We start from the raw sequence: 19463 nt of genomic DNA on the forward strand, positions 1-19463 counted from the left end.
GAATGATGGCACACCCCACCTTCTCCTCAGCCCACTGCCCTCTCCCTGCTTGTCTGGACTCATCCCTTTGGGACCCGATTCTGAGATGGGCTCTGGCCCTCGCCAAAGCTCGTGCCCATTCCCCCAGGTCATGCTGGGAGACAGAATGTAAAGGGAGGCAGCCCTTGGCGGCTGCCCCAGCTCCGGTCACTACATGATTCACTCTGGTTAAACCCTTCCAGGCAGCCAGAGTGGTGAAGATCTGTGACCCGCTGGAGGAGCGGGCCAAGGGGACAGGAGGAGAAATCCTCAGCCCTGTTTCCCAATCTGGCCGGGTGCACCTTGCCTCACTCAGGCTGAGGAAAGTGGCTGTTGCTCCATTACCTTGATTGTGCAAGGCCAGGGCCGGGGAGCTCACAGCCCAGAGTTCACACCTTCTCATGAGCAGTGGCTGTGGCTTCTTGGCACGCTGGCAAGCTCTTGCCGCCTGGGAGGGTGGGTGACGCCAGAGCCCCTCCCTTCGTAACTCCTCCCTGGAGTCCTCAGGAGATCAGTAAACAAATGGAACCCAGGCCTGATGTCTTCATTCCCATCGGGAGCCAGGACACCTTGTTTCACTTGTCCCACAAATATTTATCAAGCAGGTGCAGACTGCTGCTGGGAGGCAACCACGAGACAGACGGGCCTCCCTGCCCCTCAGGGCCTTATGGCGTGCTTGAGGAGACAGGACGTTACTGTCGGGGGACGGTCCGGCTGTGACCGTCTACAGCAGAGCAATGAAGCTAGACTGTGTGGAGGGGCAATTAGGGGGCTCATGCTTTGGCCCCCCTGGTCAGGGAGGAGAACGCTGAGGGCAGGGTCATCCCAGCTCAGCAGTGACAGGTGAGAGAAGCAAGAAGAGCTTCCCAGGTGGTAGCATATAGCAGGTAGACAGGCCCCGGGAGGGCGACAGATGCATGCTCCTGCCCTGCAGGGGGAGGTCACAATGCCAACCGTGGGGAGGTAGCCTGTCCTGCAGAAGAACCACAGGATTTTTCCAGATTCTATGGACAAATCCAGGAACATGTGTAAGAACGGATATTAAGAGGTGGGATGGTGGTGAAAGGAATATAAAGTTGGATCAGGCTGTATTTATTGATAGGGGCTCACCAAGCAGAAATTCGAGGTTTAATGGTGCAGCTCGGGATGAGAGGGGCTCGCACTGTTTGGTTGCTCTGTTGGCTGAGACGTGGCCGGGAAGGCGGCCTGCACTAAATGGAGGGGACGTGCCAGCACTGCCTTATTTGATGGAGGGGAGGGTTCAAAGGCTTAGGGAAATGGGAGTGTCAGAGTGGATTTATCCTTTAAAATCTGCTCCCCCACCTCGGGGTCCAGAGGGCACACCTTTCACCGTGATTGTGAGGAAGCCCCAGCATCTTCTCGAGGCCAGAAATTACATACAGGACTGCCAGCGCGCTGGGAACACGAAGTGCAATGGGGTCACTGGATCCCGAGGGGCAGCGGTCACGCACCAGCACGGTGACTGGGACTGCCACGGAGTCGGAGCGCTGGTCAGCATGGTGTGAGGCGCACGGAGCTGGGCCGTCGGCTAGCTGGTCAGGTGTTCCTGGAAGGGAAAGAGATGCGAAGCCTCCTGAGCTCTTACTGATCTGAATGAGCAGAGGTGCTCCAGGTCAAGGGACCAGAAGTCTAACTGGAATCCTAGAAGCGGAGAGTCACGATCCCTCCTTAGTCGGTTCCCAGCCTTGAGCCAGTGTACAGACCCAGGGAGGCAGGGTGCCTGTGAGGACGGATCTTGGTACATTGCCAAAAATTGTATAATGTGAATCTTTCTCCCAGCCTTCCCCAAAAGGACCTACACTGGGCTGGCTCTGTACTGGGGAAAAGGAAATAATCAGACCTTCCGGGGACTACCCGACGCAGGCTCTGGACTGACTCCAATTCCAGGGGACACACAGGCTCTGTGTCAAAGGAGGGCTGATGGAGGCAGGCGGTCAATGGATTTTCAGCTCAGGCCTGTCTCCCGGTGGGCCCAGTGAGTCCCCAAACCCTTCCTGTGGTCACTCCCCAGTTCTAAAGCCATTGTGGGAGCGGACATACTCAGCAGCTGGGAGCATCCCCGTGTTGTGAGGACGGGGGCCTGCAGGTGTGGAGTCGGGTGGTGGAGGAGGGATGAGGTTGCAATGGCTGGGGGGGGAGGGGCGGGGAGGCTGGCGACACTCTTGGCCAGTCCGCTCATGCCTTGGTGACGGGACTCTGCTCTTTCCCCACAGGCCTGGAGTCCCTGCTCTGGTGTGCGGTCACTGGTCTGTGCAGGGGCTGCTGGCTCACTGTGTGACCTTGGGTGGAGCACTTAACCTTCCTCTGTGGAATCCAGCCTGTCTCCTGGGTGGGGGGGTGGGGCAGGGCGTGAAGGCAGATGTGTGGATTCCGAGCAGATGTCACTCTGTGGCTTAGATTCCAGACACCAACTTGGTCAGTGGTCATCTGCGTAGAGGAAGTTGTGCAGCAGCTGGGCGGGGTCGGCACTGACAAAGTGCCAAGGACCATGCAAAAGCACCCCATTCAGGAGGGGCTTGTTGCTGTTTGCCCCTCCCCACAGTGTGGCAGCCTCCCTCTCTCGAAAACATCTCTGTCTCTGCCCTGCTGGGGGCCAGTCCCGATTGCAACTGCTACAGAGACCCCCCTTCCCACCCTGGGACTGCAGGGCATGTGCCCTCCAGCCCACGATTCCACTTCCTACCTCTGCCTGAGTCCTTCCTGCAGGAACACCTCTGTGGCCCAAGTTGGAACTGCCCTAGTCACCCGGGATCATTATCAGCCCCGGGGCACTGCCCAGCCCAGCCTGTGATCCGCACACTCCGAGTCTAGCAGCCAGCCTTGGCCAAGAGCAAGCCCACTGTAGGTGAGCAGAGACTGAATGCTCAGTGCGCCCCCATAGGCAACATCTCCCTGGGTCTTACCCTCACCCTTGTCGGGCAGGTACTCGTTCTGCAGGGGAGGAACAGGAGGCTCAGAGATGGGGAGGGGCTTGCCTGAGGCCTCAGGCTGTCTCTGCCCCCATCTGACCCTTTCCTCTATGCCCCAGATGAGGAACAGTGGCTCTGGGAAGGTGGTGTCCACCTTTGAGCAGAGTGTGAAGGCAGCAAGCGTGTTGAAGCTGCCTGGGGGTGGGGAGGGAGCCGGCTGAGTGGTTAGCTGGAATCTCTAGGCCCAGGGCTAGGACGAACCGAACTTTGGGCTTTGCTCATCTCTCCCAGCACTCCTGGCTCACCATGTCCCTGAGTGAACTTGGTCCAAGAACAGGCTGGCCTCCTGCAAACTGGGCTGATGTGTCCAGGGCATGGCCTTGAGGCCAGCTCTCCGGGGCCGGCTCTATAGCAGGGTGGGCTGAAGGACCTGTGGGGGTCTTGGGCTGGAGCTGGGGCTGGGGAGGATGGGAGGGACGCTGTGAGAGCAATGCCTGACTACCTGGGCTCCAAGCACACATCCACACATCCAGGTTCCCTGGTGGTGGGGAGGGCTGGAAGCAGGGTCCTTGCAGGGGTGGTGGGAGAAGGGTAGGCCCCAAAGCCCCAAGGTCCCCTTTGGTGAGGAGTTTGGATGTGGATGGCTATGAGCAGGGTCTGTCTGCTGGGGCCCCTTGGGAGCAAGGTGTCTCCTGTGGAATCATGAATCTCCCCTCACCCTCTTCGTCCTGTTGGGTTACCCCATCACCGTTGGCTTGCAGCCCCCACTTCCTCCCTGAGAAAGGAAAGACTTTGAGAACCCAGCTCCCCGCCGACCTGCACCAGTGCCCCCTTCCGTGCCAGGTGGAACCTGCAGGGCATGGCCTTGCAGCCAAGGGTTCTGTTCAGGGGCAGAGGGCTCCTGGTGCTCTGTCAACACCAGTCAGGGGCAGCCGGCAGACCCGCNGGGGGGGGGGGGGGGGGGGGCGCCCACGGCACAGGGCATGGTTGAACCCACAGTGCAGCGGGTTTGTGCTCGCTCACGGCTTTCTTCTTTTCCGAGTGACAAGTGCCCGGGAGAGCCGTGACCCTGGGTGTGTGTGTGTGTGTGTGTGTGTGTGTGTGTGTGTGTGTGTGGCCGACAGCTAGGTCCCAGGAACCCCCAGACTCCAGGCCTGTTTGTGGGCTGGGCCGGCAAGTGGGACGAGGCGCCCAGAGCGGTCGGTGAAGGTCACCGCCAAGCCAACCACCGTGCCCCCACCCTCATACGAGGTCCTGGAAGGGGACCCAGGGCGATGACTCCTTTCCGAGTTCACCCGTGCTCCACGACCCCTCCCCAGGTAGGGACGCAGGGACCATGCACAGCACCCACTGGCAGGGGGCGCGCTCGCTCCGCGCGGCGCGTGCGCCAGGCCGGGTCTGCGAGACCCTGCAGTTCCCCGAGGCGCCGCCAGGGGCGCAGCGGCGGCATCTCCGACGACAACGGTAGATCCGAGCCCCAGCCCAGGGCCCCGCGACCCTGACGCGCTCTGTGGTCAGCGATGGCGTTGAGCCACGCCGCCCCAACATGCCAGTACCCGGGACACAGGCTGAGGCCTCCTGGCGTCCGAGGATACAGGGGCCCCGTTTGGTTGGCCTCACGAAGGTGACGGTGGAGGGAGAGCAGCCGGAGTGGGACGGGGGCGGAGGGCGGGTGGGACGGCTGCAGGGGTCTCGGGGTGCTGACTGGAAGCTTCCAGCCCCTTCTCCAGGGCAGCCTGGCGGGACCCACCCGTATCGACGCCCCTTGCCTCCTCTCCCCGCGGCTCTAACACGTCCCGGCCCACCTGGGACACCAGGTTCTGGGCTTCCACCTCCCACACGTCTTGCCCACGTCTCTCCTCCACAGTTAGCTAGCCTCCCCCAACCAGTCTGATCTTTGCAAAATCATAGACCAGAAACTACCCTCAGTGGTTCCCCCAGGCTCTGCTGGCTCTGGTCCCACAGACGCCATTTCTCCAGCTAGCATGGATAGCAGTGTCACGGGCCATCACTATGCAATTTCTGCTATTCCCCCCGCCACCGCGGCACCCAGACTTTTGCACCTGGGCCTCTAGGCCAGCCACGCTCCATTCTAAAACACGCCCCTGTGGTCCTGCCTTCGCCAGTTGGCTCTTCCTTCTTCCTCATTCCCTTCCTATGTGCCAGAATCCTTCTAGAAGCCTCTCCTGGTGGCCCTCTCCTTCCCCCACACCCCAGGGGCCCTGGGCAGGTCTCCTATATGTGTGCACAGACTGGGTGCCTGCTGTGCTCTTGCAGGTCCCACCCCTCCCCAGGTCAGGGACCACAGCACATTCATCTCATTCTTTCCCAAACGCTGAGCCCCATGGGAGGCTGCACATAATAGCAACCGAGGCACAGACATCAGACTGCGCTGCCTTCTGCCCCCTCCCTCGGCAGGGATGAGATGCCAAGCCACACGTCTGCATGAGTGTGTCCGTGGTCTGGGAGATGCAGGGGCCCCAGGATCAGTGACCACCCTACCCTGGCCCTAGGGTTCTGCTTAGCAGAGCTTAGGGCCGGAGGCACAGAGAAGACAGTTGGTGGGCCTCCTCTGGCTGACAAGGGGGGAGGGACGGAGGCTTACCTGCAGATAGGCTCCCTCCACCCCAAGCCCTCACCGCCCCCCAAGGTCTGTCTCCAGCCATGATTTGTTCCTTGTAAAACTGCAGAGATTATCCACGCTTCAGCCCCTGTCTTCATGTCTTACCACGTTTCATTTCCAACGAGGACTTTTACAAGCTCCTCTTGGCTTCAAGGCAGCTGCATTTCGGGAGCGGGAGGGAGTAGGCAGGAGATAAGGCCCAATGGGCTCTGCACCCCCATGGTGCAGTCTGCCTGTTGCCCGGGCTGCCGCCTCCACCTCTGATTCCAGTGGCTTTTTGTTCCCCTAGTTTAGACACTGTGGATTTTTTTTGGGCCGCCATCTCTGAGACAGGATCTGCTGGTGTGTCTGGAGGTGGGGGAGGACAGGGAAGCTGGAGTCAGAGGGAGGACGGCAAGGGCCGGTGTAGAGGACAGAGTCGCTGTTCTCTGAGGAGGGGGTGGGGGGTCAATTTTCAGGGTCCTCTAGTCAGACCAGGGAATTTGGTGGGGAAGGGGATGAGTTTGAGGCGCCTGCCCCAAGATGCTCTACCCTGGCCTCTGGGTTCTGGGTCTCCCTTGAGGGCCAAGACCGACGAGACTGGCTGCATGGCTGTCTGTACGTCTGTCTGGCCAACTGTGGTGCTGGAGTGTTTCCCTGGAAATGAGGGGGGGTGTAGTATGGCCTCTGGTGTCCTGTCCACCGGTCAGGCTGGACTTCGGGGACTAGGTCACCGGTGTGTGGAGAGCTGCACACTTGGGACTTCCCACACTGGGGAGGGTGGCGGGAAACGAGTGGCAAACCTGTGAACACGCCCCACCGTGCGCACCTGTGCGCACATACACCCCACATGCACACAGTCCTGTGTCCTGTGCAGAGTACGGGCTTTCTGAGCCTGCACCAGCTTCCTTGCTCCCGATGGAACGTGCTCCCAGTCACCGTCTCATCCAAGGGGCCTCTTGCCAGAGCACAGATGGCTAGACCTGCCCCCAGAGCCCCAGTACCCTGATGTGGGGCCATTTAGATGATACCCAGCCTTCCCCATGATGCTGAGTGGCTCTTCTGTGACCAGAGGCCTGGCTTGGGGCTGTGAAGCTGGAGGAGGTGGGGATGGGGTGGCGGTAGAGAGAGTCCTATGTCTCTGAGACCCTTTAGATTCATCTTGAGGATAAAGGCTGTTGCCAGCACTCCCCTCTTGCAGAACGGGGACTGCCAGCCTGGAGGATTGCTGTATTATAAAGGGAGCTGATCCAGGCTGGTTAGGGAGAAGCAATTTGCAGGGCCCTGTGATGGGTCCCAGGAACCTGCATCCCTGCCCACTCCTGGAGAAGCAGGGGACAGTGGCAAACAGCCCTCTGTCTGTGTGGATGGCTCCAGGAAGACCCAAGGGAAAGGAGTGAGTGTGGCTGGAAGCGAGCTGGTGGCCCTCCCTGCACAGGAGAGGGGTCTGGCCCCTTTCAGCAAACCCTGCAACCTCGGGCAGGCTCCTGGCAGGTGTATGACCCCTCCGTGTGGCTACTGATCTTGGAGGCCCTCCTTCCTCCCCACTCCTGGCCAAAGGGAACCTCTTCGTCTGTCCCTCCTGAAACTGGGAATCTCGTCTGCCCTGGCAAAGCCTTCTGTGCCCCACTGTCCTCAGGGGGAGCTGGTCATCAGGAAGCCAGGCCCCAGGAAAGTCTTTCCTCTCCAGTCCGGTCTCCAAGGAAGATGAATTATGAGTAGTGAGGTCTGCCAGGGCGGGGGCAGCTTCAAGGCACCCCTTCTTGTGCTGGGGTCCCTGTCACACGTCCGCTGCCTCCTTATCATAAAGAGCTTTGGGGCTAGGCACCTGGAAAGTTGGGGGCTAGTGTCATCTTTGCTTTCTAGAGTAGGAAAGTGAGTTTCAGAGAGCCTTGATACCTGCCAAGGTCCCCTGCTGGGAGCAGGCAGAGCTGGGCCTGACTCAGCCTCCAGCAGGGAGAAGTCCTTGCTGTCAGCACCGCTCTGTGCTGCACCCCCCCCCCACCCTGTGCTCCTTACCAGGGTGAGGTGGGAACAGTGGGCTCCGGGGGTCGGGGGGGATAGTGGGTAGACATCTCTCGGGGGTCCCTCTCCAGCAGGAAACTGCATCCTCATGTGCTCGGACAAATCCGGCATCTGAAGAGGAAAAACCCCACACAAATCAAGGACAGCTGGGCCTGCCCTCGGCGGCGGCCCCCTCCCCTGGGCCCCCTGACAGGCTCCAGAACCTGGGCAGGCTGTGAGAGTGGGTCTAGGGGGTAAGGGTGTGGTCCCAGGGAAGGGAGTTCCTAGAAGCCCCACATGGGTGGACTCTCCCCCAGCGGTCCCCCGTGGAGGGAGGGACTGCACAGTGTTAGTGGTCACTTTCCAGAGTGGGGCAGCTGCTTGCACACCCCACCATGCTGCGTGTGGGGGCTGCCGTTGCGGGTGCCCACCCTGGGGAGGGGACAGGTTGTGAAAGAGGTGGAGAGGAGTGTGGGGGAGGGCGCACACATAGCCTCTTGCAGCCACACGTGCACACACGGACACCCACACACAACCAGTCCACTAGTCATTCAACAAACACTCATGAGTGCTTACCATGGTTAGGTGTGGAGCCATGGAAAGGGTCCTGACTGACTCCATCCCTGCCCTGGCAGAGCTCATGGGTAGGTGGAGGAGAGAGATGGGGGACAAAATCACCCACGAAGGAGTAATTACAGTCTGCGAGGGGACTCCGACATAGCTGGGCAGCTGGGCCATGGTCTGTGAGGCCAGCCTGGGCCTTCCTCTCACCATGACCTTGCTCCCCAGGACTCCCTCCCTAGACGGGCCCTCTCTGTCCCCCTCTGCTTGGCCTTCCCTGTCATCTCCCCCAGGGACGGTGTTAATTGGTCCAGCAGGCCAAAGCTCCGGCTGCCTCCTCTCCCCAGTTCTCCCTCCTCCATGCCAGGCAGCACATGGAACCTGACTAGCTCAACGTCTGGTGGCTGGCCCTGGGAGGGTGGACAGACGGACCTCTGCATGCCCATCCTGCCTGGGCAGGGGGTCCAGACTGGGTGAGGGGGATTGGCCCATGTTGGACCCTGAAAGCAAGGCTGCGCACCCCCCACTCCCCAGGAGGTCTTGCTGATGCATTTCTTCCTTCCTTCCTTCCTTCCTTCCTTCCTTCCTTTCTTTCTTTCTTTCTTTCTTTCTTTCTTTTTTTTTTTAAAAGATTTTATTTATTTTATTTGACAGAGAGAGAGACAGCCAGTGAGAGAGGGAACACAAGCAGGGGAGTGGGAGAGGAAGAAGCAGGCTCATAGTGGAGCAGGGAGCCCAATGCGGGGCTCGATCCCAGGACTCCGGGATCACGCCTTGAGCTGAAGGCAGATGCTTAATGACTGAGCCACCCAGGCGCCCCTGCTGATGCATAACTTATTGACAGAAGAGGTGAGACTGGACAGGGCGGGAGGTGGGTGACCCTCTCAAGGTGTAGGGACAGCCACCAGCCTTGTGCTCCCTTGGCCTGGTTTCTTTCAAGTCACTTTCTACCATGTGGCTCAGAGAGGGGGATCCACTGTCCCTAGATCACACAGGCAGGAGCCAGAGGCCTGCCCCATGCTCTCTGCTGCTGCCGTCTTCAGGCTGCTTGCATGACTGTCACCTCCTCCAGAAAGCTTTCCTTGACGTCTCCCTCCATTCACATCTGTCCACCAGCTGGCCTTTATCAAGTGCCTATCGGATGTAATTTCTGTTAGGTGCTGGGGATACACTGGTGAGCAAATGTCCCAAGGCTGCCATCCTGGGTGTCCCCAGATTTGCACCCACCCCTTACTTGCCATTTGGATGGTGGCTGGAGGGAGGGGATCAGCTAGTAAAGGATCCTTGTCCCCAGCCTCATTCCCCTGCCCCCAGCATATTAGTGTCCTGCTGTTCTTGATAAATTCCTTCTGGAAAGCCCTGAAGGAGGTGTGTGTGTGGCAGGAGGGCAGGGGGGCTGAGGAAAGGGCATTCTCAGTAGGAGGAACAGCATGAGCAAAGGCTGGGAGGTGGAAACCACTATACCTGTGCTGGGCAGGGAGACAGAGGGGCCACCAGGGTTTCATGCTGGATTCGGAGCCCTGAGAGGTGCCTGCTGTGACTGTGGGTGGGTGCTGCAGGTGGAGTGGGACCCCACCCAGAAGAGCTCTAAGGAGAACCAGCCCGTCTGGAACAAATCCCCTTCTAAGTTAGACTTCCCATGACCCTGTGTGTATCAACATGCACCCCAGACAGTGCTGTGCCAACAACCCGCCTACAGGGCTCCTGGCTGAGTCTTGCCCTGACAAGCAGGTGCAGGCCTGGTGTCTGGGACCTGGGCTGGAGCCCTGATCAGTGGTCTTCACCACACTGGCTCTGCAGAGCCCCTTGGTCTAGGGCTGCCTCTGGGTGGGAGCCCTGGCAATGACTGTGGGTCATGGAGACCCCTGCCCCTTAGAGGCACCCCAGGTTTCTGGGACTTGTCTGGATGCCTTTAGTCTCAGGCACAAGCAGAACCCAGGGCAGTGGACCCAGCATCCTCTGGAGATATGCTGGCCTCTTTGGGGAGCCCATGCCCATGGGGCACCAACTGGCAGTGAGGAAGTCTGGGGCAGAGGTGGAGAGAGGACGCAGGTCCAATTCCCTGTCTACCCGGGACTGTTGCTCACCGAGCCCTCTTTCCTTCTCTGCTTTTCTTGTGCTGTGCTGGGGCTTCAGTGAACCTGGGGGTGCACAAAGCTCCCATAGAGTGTCCAGCACTCAGCAGGTCCCATAACTGTGAGTGGCCCCTGAATCTCACTGCTCCCCAGCAGTAGCTCCTGGAACAGGACCTGGGCTCCTCTTTCCAGTCCCCCATCCCACCTCTCCCGAATCTTCTTATCTCCGACAGGAGCCACGTTACCAGCGTCAGAGGTGAGTCCCTGACATCCCAGGGCAACGCCAGGTGCACAGACAGACGGTGTGACATGGTAGAAAGGGTCAGGAGACATGTCCGAATGGACCATTGGGACGGACGCCTGTCATCCCTGAGCCTGGTTCCAGGGGCTCTGAAATGGTAATCAGACTTGGCCAACTTCTCCAGACGCCAGGGCTGTGACCCTGAGGAATGGCAAGCCGACTGTCAGCAAAGCGCACCCTATTCTCCCCTCAGACTTCCCTCGACTCCCGGGAACCCCTCTGCGCAGTAGGGCCCGGGTCCATGGGCCTTCTTAATCCAACGGCTCTGCCCGAGCACCTGCTGCTTCGCCCTGGTCCTGGAGTGGCGGGGATCCGTCTTCTAAGAGCGGGTCCTGGGGCAGGCACCTCAGTCCTGTCATGGCCCTGAGACCCGACCCGTCGCCGCAGCATCCAGGAGTGTAATGGTGATGACCCTGGCGTCGAGCGGGCTGGAGCCCAGGGTCTCCAAGACGGCGTGTGTAGGTACTCTCTGAGGCGCCAGATTGCGCCGTGATCTCCATGCGCGCGGGCTAGTCCCAGGAGGAGCAGTGGCCCAGGGGGCGGGGCCTCGGGCTGGGCGGGGCTTCTAGGCCCCGCCCCCGCCCGCTCCCAGCCTGCGGAGTGGCGCGGCGCAAAGCAGAAACCGGGCGCGGGCTGGCTGAGCCCCGGTGCCGGCCCCCGAGCGCGCTGAGCCGCTCCGCGCGGTCGGCAGCCCCCGGGCTCCAGGCCTACCGGTGGCCAGCGGCCGGGGACGCCGGCGCTTCCCGCGGGCGCTCATCGTGGGCGTGAAGAAGGGCGGCACGCGCGCCCTGCTGGAGTTCTTGCGGCTGCACCCCGACGTCCGCGCGCTCGGCTCTGAGCCCCACTTCTTCGACAGGTGCTACGAGCGCGGCCTGGCCTGGTACCGGTGAGCGCCCGGCCTGTCCGCCCCGTCGGCTTCGGTGCGCGCCCTGGCGAGTGCCTTCGAACAACAGCCTGATGCGCCCCTGGGGTCTCACTGGAGTTGCGGCGGGGGGGGGGATCCTGGGATCCGGGCTGAGACCAGCCTGGGGGGGCCGAGGCTTGACCTCGGGGACTTCGGTCCCCCTGCATTGGGTTTTACGGAAAGGAGGAGCGGTCACCGGCCGGGGGCTCCCAGAAACTTTGAAAAGTCCAGGGAAAACCCTGGTTCAGGGTTAGTGAGGGGTCTCAGCAAGACTGGAGGGGAGGAGTTTCGGCCCCAGATGAGGAGTTTGAAGCTGGTGGGGTTTGAGGAGCGTCTGAAATGCTTCATGCTCATCGGCCCTGCCCCACTGTCACTCCGGAAGAGCGTGTCTGACCTCTGGCCAGTTACCCCAAGAATTTTCCCTGTAGCCTCCTAGAAAGTGTCTGCCTCCTCCCCACAGCCTCAGTCCTGGGCAGAGGAATCCTTCTCGGTGGTTCTGGGGGCCTGGAGAAAGTCTGGGCTTCATTTAGAAAGGAGGAAGAGCTGGGAGTTTGGACCCCAGCCTCATGTCAAGGGCTCTTTAGCTGTCCTGCCCTGCCTATCCGGATGCCTTTGGGGTGCTGTGGCAGAATGTGGGGGAGCACCCAGTCCCGGCTGAAGCAGCGTGAGGCTCTGCCCTCTGCCTCCTTCAACTGTGTACAAGATTTCCATGGTGTCCTGTCCCTTCCCGCGGGAAACGAGGGCTTCCAGATGGAGAGTGAGTCACCCCACTCCCCGTAGCTCTCACCTCATCCCCAAGCTACGGGGCAGAGAAGACTCAGCCCAAGGTCACCTGGTGAATTAATGGGGAGCGCAGGGTGGCAGGACCCAGACTCTTGACTCCCTGGTGCACCAGTTTCCTCTCCCCAGATCCCCCCCAACACAACCATCCCCAGCCAGCCCCCACCCACTCCTATTTGTTATCTTTGCCTTTTGAATTAAAACCACTCATGGGTTTGGAGGGGCCCCAGTGAGAACGGGGATCCTAGGTCCTGAGCTCTGAAGGGTTGCTGTTGTTGGGGGTCTTAGGGAAGTTGGGTCGTGATGGGGAAGCGAGTCCATCCTTGCACCCAGTTGGCTGAGTCCAGCCTCCTCAGCGCTCAGGGAGAGACGGCGACCCCACTCCGACAGTGCCTCAGCCTCCCTCTGCAGAGGGCGAAGAAGAGGAGACGGGAGAGAAAGCCGGAGAGGAGGAGGGGCTGGGGCTGGAGGATACACTGTTACCTGTAGCACACTTCAAAGCCCGCTCCGGGCCCCCATGAGCTTTGACTTCCCGAGCTGTGGGGAGGTGCTGAGCTGGGCTAATGAGGGTCTGCGACAGGGCTAGTCCCGGAGGGTTCTCAAAGAGCCTGGGGTCCGGAGGCCCTGTCGAGGCCCTCGCTGGGTGCATGTTCTGGTGCTGGGGAGGGTGGGCCTGATTTTCAGCTCTGCGTGGGGGTTCTTGGGATCCTGGAGTGCCCGGGGTGGGAGGTGGGGCGATTTAGGAGCATGTCTAATGCTGGTAGAGAAGAGACTTTCTCCTTCCTCATTTTTAGAGCCGCTGCCACTGGGGGGAGGAGTGGATGCCGAGGGTGCAGAGACCCAGGTCCCAGTGGCGTCCGTTACTCCAGCGCTGTCTCTCAGGGCTGGCCAGCACTGTCCCTTCCCCCGCCAGTGCAGAGCCAGCAGGAGCCGGGCCGGCTGAGCTTCTGGGGTGTGCGTGCATCCAGGTGCCCCCAAAGGGACTGTGGCCGTGTATTGACGTGTGTGTGTGTGTGTGTGTGTGTGTGTGGAGGGGGGCTTGCTGTGCTCACAGTTGCCCTGTGCCTCTGGACCTGTCTGTCCTTTCCACCAGCTGTGAGTGTGCAGAAAATGCCCACCCCTGCCTCAGTTTCCCCTAAAGCAAAGAGGTTGCCCCGCCCCTGGGCATGGTCTGGCAGTGTTGTCTTCTCTCAGGACCCTGGGTGGGACCTCCAGCGAGTGCAGAGCCCTGTGCTGGTTGGGGAGCTGGGGCAGTGAGTAGAGGAGGAGCGGCTGGTCCCTCAGCTGAATTTTTGGGGCACCACTCCCTTCCCCAGAGGGCTGTGACCAGTCTCATTTCAGGCAGTGACTTTGGTCCTGTGGACATGGCAGGTCCGTCCTGGGCTGCTCAAGGATGTTCCCTCTCCCTGGGCTCCAGGAAGTTCATCTCTCGGCCTCTTGACGGTCCTCCATCTGGGGGGCTGTGACCTTCAAGTGCCCCCAAACTTAGCACTTTTTCCTCACTCACTGAATCCCTTCTGTCAGTAGGTGCCAGGTGCGGGGATCCCACAAACACCTCAAAGTCTCAGTTCAGGAGGGAGTGCCCTGTCTGGGGGCAGGTGGGGTCTATACTTTGACCATAGCATTTTGGAAAAGTGGAAGGAGATGGGGAGGGATGCAGCGGGGGTGGGGGGAACCCCTGGCTCTGGGGGCCCAGGCAGCGAATGCAGGAGCAGTGAATACGGGGTCTGAGTATGTGGGGGGAGGGGTCTGGGCTTCTGTGGGACTTACCTCCTCCTGCCCACCCGGAGAGAGGCTCATGTGACTGGGGCTCAATGCCCCCACTCCCCCAGCACTGCAGGGCTCCACACGGAAGCCAGGACTGGTTTCTGCTAGGTCCCAGGCCCGGCTGGATGGGGCCCAGAAGAGGTGTGGGACCCAGCGAGTGAGAGTGAGCGAGCGAGTGGGGCTGAGGAGGAGGGAGAGTCACCCGGGGCTGGATTGAAGCCGCAAGGAAATGCAGACCAGATGAACTTGGTGGGGGGGTGTCCACAGAATAGCTTGTCAGATGTTTGCTGTGTGGGTGTCAGTGTCTTGCTCCTCTTCTCCTCTCCAGTCTCTCCCACCCCCCGAAAGTCCGCACCCCCACCCTACTCCATTCCCCCTGTCCTTCCTGCTTCCTCCCTTAGCCTCAGTGTGTCGGCCTGTTGAATGGGGCAGTGAGCGGCATGGAGGGAGTCCCAGCTCCGTCTTTCATGGAGATGGGACAAGCAGAGTTGTCCCATGGCTTCTGTAGACCAGCTCTGCCTAGAGCCGTGTTCTGAGGGAGACATAGCTAGCAGGCTGTGCAGCCCACCTGAGCCCGAGTCCCTGGGGTAATGTCGGGGAGCCAGCGGCGTGCCCTGAACTCGCATATCTCACCTCCAGCACCCAACAGGAGAAGCACCCCAACTCGCGGGTCTGAGCGTCTGCGTCCGTCTGAACCTGAGTTTCGTTGGTGGTCTGAACGGAAGGAGGAGACTCAGGCCCTGCCTCCCAGGGGCTTGGGTCTGGGGGACCCCTATGTTGGACAAAACCTGAACTCCACCCTGTGCGTCAGCTCCGTAGCTGGGGCCAGTGCTGGGGGCTGGGGGCCCGGTAGGGGCAGCTCCCTCCAAGGTCAGGAGGCGGGGCCAGCTGGCAGAGACCTCCCCTCACTAGCACGGGTCCCAGCGGCCTCTGCCTCTGTTTACCTAGTTCCCGGCCCGGCCACGCCCTGCCCCGCCTCACCCTGTGCTACCTGGTTGGCAGATGTGTCTTCGGGACCTTGCTCAGGGCACCTGGCTCCCCTGGGCCAGTGTTCAGGGTGAGCTGCCCCAGGTTTGGGGTGGTCAGGGGGCTGTCACCAGCCAACTCCCCCAGCACCTTGGGATGGGGTCGGTGCTTCCCTCACCGGGCCAGAAATGCTGCAGCTGCAGCCTTGCGCTTTGGGGTGTAAGCCAGGTCTGGGAGACCCAGGCAGCTGGGGTCTTGGGACCGGTCCTGAGGCCACCACACTCTGTTCTCCGGTGTGCATTCTGATCCATTCTGATCCGGTCCAGGTCGGTGAGAATGAGCAGGGCTGTAGTCAGAGGCTGGAGAGGCTGAGCAGGGGAGGTGAACAGGGGGGCGGCTGCCCTTGTTGGGGACACTTGTCAATAATTAATGGCCTGATTGGGAATGCCATCAGCCTCTTACTGAAAGTGTGGTGTGAGGTATTACAGAGCAGGGGCCTGCGGGGTGGGCAAGGCCGTCGGGGCTGGGTGGGGTGCAGGCCCAGGCTGCGGGCCTCGCGAGAACTGGGTCTGGGGTGAGAGACCCAGCAGTGTCAGGTGTGGGCACGGTCCCGCTCTGGGGGGGCTGGGGAGCCCACTGCGGGCCTGTGCTGGGGCCGGGTGCCCTCACGGCCTGTACCTCAGGCTGCCCACCCAAGCACCGAGGACGGCCGGGTTTGCTGGGGAAGGCCTGCCCGCCTCCGAGGTCTGGGACGTCCCTGCGGGAAGGGGAGGTTTGTCCTGGGTCCCTGGGGGCCAGTACACACTCTCACCTACCTCTCCTCACCCCCGTCGCACAGAAGCCTGATGCCGCGCACCCTGGATGGGCAGATCACCATGGAGGAAACCCCCAGCTACTTCGTGACTCGGGAGGCCCCTGGCCGCATCCACGGCATGTCTCCGGACACAAAGCTGATCGTGGTGGTGCGGAACCCTGTGACTCGGGCCATCTCCGACTACGCCCAGACGCTCTCCAAGACCCCGGGCCTGCCCAGTTTCCGCGCCCTGGCCTTCCGCCACGGCCTGGGCCCGGTGGACACGGCCTGGAGCGCCGTGCGCATCGATCTGTACGCCCAGCACCTGGACAACTGGCTGCGTTTCTTCCCACTGTCCCGCTTCCTGTTTGTCAGCGGTGAGCGCCTGGTCAGCGACCCGGCCGCAGAGCTGGGCCGCGTGCAGGACTTCCTCGGCCTCAGACGGGTGGTCACGGACAAGCACTTTTACTTCAGTGCCACCAAGGGCTTCCCCTGCCTCAAGAAGGCCCAGGAGAGCGGCCGCCTGTGTGCCTGGGCAAGTCCAAGGGCCGGCCCCACCCCCGGGTGCCCGCCGCCGTGGTCCAGCGCCTGCAGGACTTCTACCGGCCCTTCAACCGCAAGTTCTACCAGATGACCGGCCAGGACTTCGGCTGGGACTGAGCAGGACAGGCCTGCCTGTGTCCTGCCTGGGGACACTCGGGAACCTCAATGGATGCCTGTCCCCTGGCCAGAGCAGCCTGTGTTCAGATGCTGGGTAGAGAAAAATATTTAAGAAATGCAGTTTGGATCTGCGTTCTTCCATGTCACCTTGAAGGTTGCAAGGTGGGGGTTGCAGGGGCCACCATGCGGGGAAATGGTCATCACACCAGCTCTCGCTACAGGGCACTGTTCATGTGCCAGGAGTGGTCCCAACCCCAACCCTCATACATCCCTTGAGGTGGGCAGTGAGCTTGGCAGCATGTAACAGATGAGCACCTGACGCTCAGAGAGGTTTAGGGCCAGCCTAATGACACACAGCTTAGACCTGGTGATCCTGGGCTCTCTGGTGAGCCCTGGGATGCTGAGCTATGTTGTCCCCATGTTCTGCGTGAGGACACTGAGGCCCTAAGTGGCTCACTTGAGGCCTAGGGCAGGATTAAAGTTGGATCTGTCCAACTCTTATACCCGTGACCTCAGCTAATTCCATACCTTCGTGCCCACTGGGTGCTTCCTTCTGGAAATCTGGTGAAATTGCCCAACAGTGAGTGTGACCGGCAGGGGTGGTGGTTCTAACAGCCTCCAAGCAGCCCAGACAGTCTGGCGCTGCCCATTGCAGGCCACGCCCACATCGCAGCTCCCACCCTCCAGACCCTGCCGGCTCTACAGGACGTGCCCACTCAGTGGGTCCCACCCAGTCCCCCAGGCCCTGGATGTCCCAGTTCCGTGTGTGACAGGCTCTCTCCCCTGGGGGATGGGCAGGAGGGAATGCCCATCTGCAGCCAGCTGCCTGCTCTGCTCCTGAGTGAGGCCAGACTCGGCGGTGCTACAGGGCCCTGGCCACCCCTCTGCCCCTGGGAGTGCGGAGGGTCCTTCTGGAATGACTGTCAGCTGCACCCAGCCACAGTGCTGCCCGCCAGGTGTCCACAGACTGCCCCGACAAAGGCCTCCAGGGACCCTTAGGCCCAGGCCTGACATGCCCGGCTGTGCCGGGCCCTCCCGGGAGGCTGCTGCACCCTCTCCACCCGAGGCCTCGGGTCCAGAGCAAATCCTTGGCCCTGATGTGGCCTTTCCACCCCGGGGTACTTGCAGCAGCTGCGTGTCCTGGGCCCCAGAGCCGAGATGATGGAGGATTTCCAGGGGAGCGGCAGCGCCCTTTTCTGGCTGACTATGAACCAGTGGCCCCCCCAGGCATGGTGGCTGCTATCTTTGCCACATGACCTCGAGAGTGGTATGGACCTGGGGTCAGCTGATGTGGGTCCGTGACAAGAGGTGCGACAGGAAGTGGGGAGGGAGATGGGGCCTCTGTCCTCTGCAGCCCAGAGCCCTGCCCCTGTTCCTGCAGGTTCTGGGCCCAGAGCGCACTCCTATCTGGACTGTCCCGAGGGGCCAACACTGTCTCTAGGCTCTGCCATCGGGGTCAGGCCAGGGGCAGGGCTGGGGGCTGCTCCCGAGAGACCTTGTTGGAAATGTGGTGGGCAGATGTGGGTATAATGTTCCTGTGGCCTCCTCCCCAGCTCCAACCTCTGATGTGGGTGCAGGGGGGCTGGCCCAAGTTGCAATAATGATGAGGAGGACGGAATTCCTGCTGGGTGGCAAGCACTGGGCTTGGCGGCTTGGCCCCGTTCCCGGGGCTGTGGCCCCACTTAGTGACTGTGTGGTAGCCTGCCACGGGCAGGAGGGGAGGCAGGAGCCTAGTTCCCAGCCTGGTCTATGCCTGTTTCTCCGTCTTCCTGGACACACCCTTGTCCAAACGTCTACCAGCTCATGCCTGGACGACTCCAGGACACCTCTTTTGTTCCCCTGCAATGAACTTCTTAGCTTGCCCGGCAGCCAGAGGCGTGTCCTCAGAGTAAACCAGATCCCATTATTTTAAAACACTCCAGTCTTCTCCCCCAAACCTCATTGCCTCCAGAATGAAGACCAGATGCCAGACCGCAGCTGAGCAGGCCCTCGGAGACCGGCCCCTGCTCTGCCAGCCCGCACGCTCCTCTCACTCGTGAGCTTCTGCCCCTGTCAGCTCCTTCCACCTGCCATGGCCTGGGTCCCCTTTGCACATGCTGTTCCGTCTGCCCGGAATGCATTTCCCCACAGAAGGTGTGGACGGAGGGGGAGCCGGCCTTAGAAAGGGGCGGCCGTGCTCTCACGCTGGGCTCACTCCTCCCTGCACTTCGCGTCCCTTTCCTGAGCTCACTGTCATGACCCACTTTTCCCTTCCTGAAGCCTCTTGGAAGCAGAGCTGTGGGAGCCACTAGTCTGTCTGGCTTTGGTGCCCAGAAGGCAGACTGGAAACAGTGGGGAGAAAGGGTGGACTGGCTCGTTCTGGTCATCGCCCTCCCAGGGGGAAACGGGGCCTGGCCTCCAACGCCCAGAGCCAGGTGCCTGGCTGGGGCTCAGAACACACTGAGGCAGATGTGGTGGGTCCTCCCGGCTACGTGTGGGGGTGGATCTCTGTGGGAGAGTCATCGGCCTTTCATTAAAGTCCCTAAATTGTTTGCCCAGCTGCTCAGTGGGTTTTCCATGTTGGAATGTTCCAGATGGGGCGAGAAGTGCTGATTCAGTTACCTTCTTCCTGTTCTGGTCCGTGGAGGAGAAAGACAGACTCCTTCTGCACTCCTGCTTGGCCAGCCGGACTGGGATGGGGTGGCTGGGAGTGGGGGCCCCAGGCCTCCAGGCCATGGTTGGTAGAGGCTGGGGGCCCAGCAGGACAGGAGGGTGCGTCCGGTCTGGGTGAGGACAGTGTTCTTTACCCCGCGGCTTCTGCCTGTGGCTGTTGGGAACCCTGAGCAGGCCCTGGCCCGAGTGGCCTCCATGCCAGGCTGGAGACGGGAGCTTCGGGCCCTGAATCTGCCCTTCCTGTGGGCCGGGCAGTATGTCCGCATGATGAATCTTCATTCTGGATGAGGAGAGGGGACCCAGAAAGTGCCAGTGGCGTGCCCTGCCCTCTTCCTTATCCTTGTACCCACATCGCGTGAGTGCTTGCCAGCTACCAGCCTGTTGCCATCTGTGGCGCCTGTCTCCCTCCCTCCCCTGGAGGATGCTGGGAGCCCATCTGCAGTCACCTGC

General features: G+C 61.2%; 1 protein-coding gene and 1 long non-coding RNA gene across 2 annotated transcripts in view; one reads left to right on the forward strand and one right to left on the reverse strand.

Annotated features, from left to right (window-relative positions):
* Positions 1-140, reverse strand: part of LOC117804198 — a 9580-nt gene extending 9440 nt beyond the window's left edge. The window contains exon 1 of the long non-coding RNA XR_004628541.1: positions 20-140. This is a non-coding gene — a long non-coding RNA (uncharacterized LOC117804198). The remainder of the gene's footprint in view (positions 1-19) is intronic.
* HS3ST6 (heparan sulfate-glucosamine 3-sulfotransferase 6) lies at positions 10-16828 on the forward strand. The gene is given in 5 exon segments (XM_034670623.1): positions 10-2884; positions 8770-8964; positions 10424-10446; positions 15747-16216; positions 16219-16828. Coding segments are annotated over 4 exon segments (660 nt in total). The 5' UTR covers positions 10-2884; positions 8770-8940; the 3' UTR covers positions 16362-16828.
* The last annotated feature ends 2635 nt before the right edge of the window (positions 16829-19463 follow it).

Source organism: Ailuropoda melanoleuca, chromosome 10 (genome assembly GCF_002007445.2).
Source record: "Ailuropoda melanoleuca isolate Jingjing chromosome 10, ASM200744v2, whole genome shotgun sequence".
Lineage (NCBI taxonomy): Eukaryota > Metazoa > Chordata > Mammalia > Carnivora > Ursidae > Ailuropoda > Ailuropoda melanoleuca.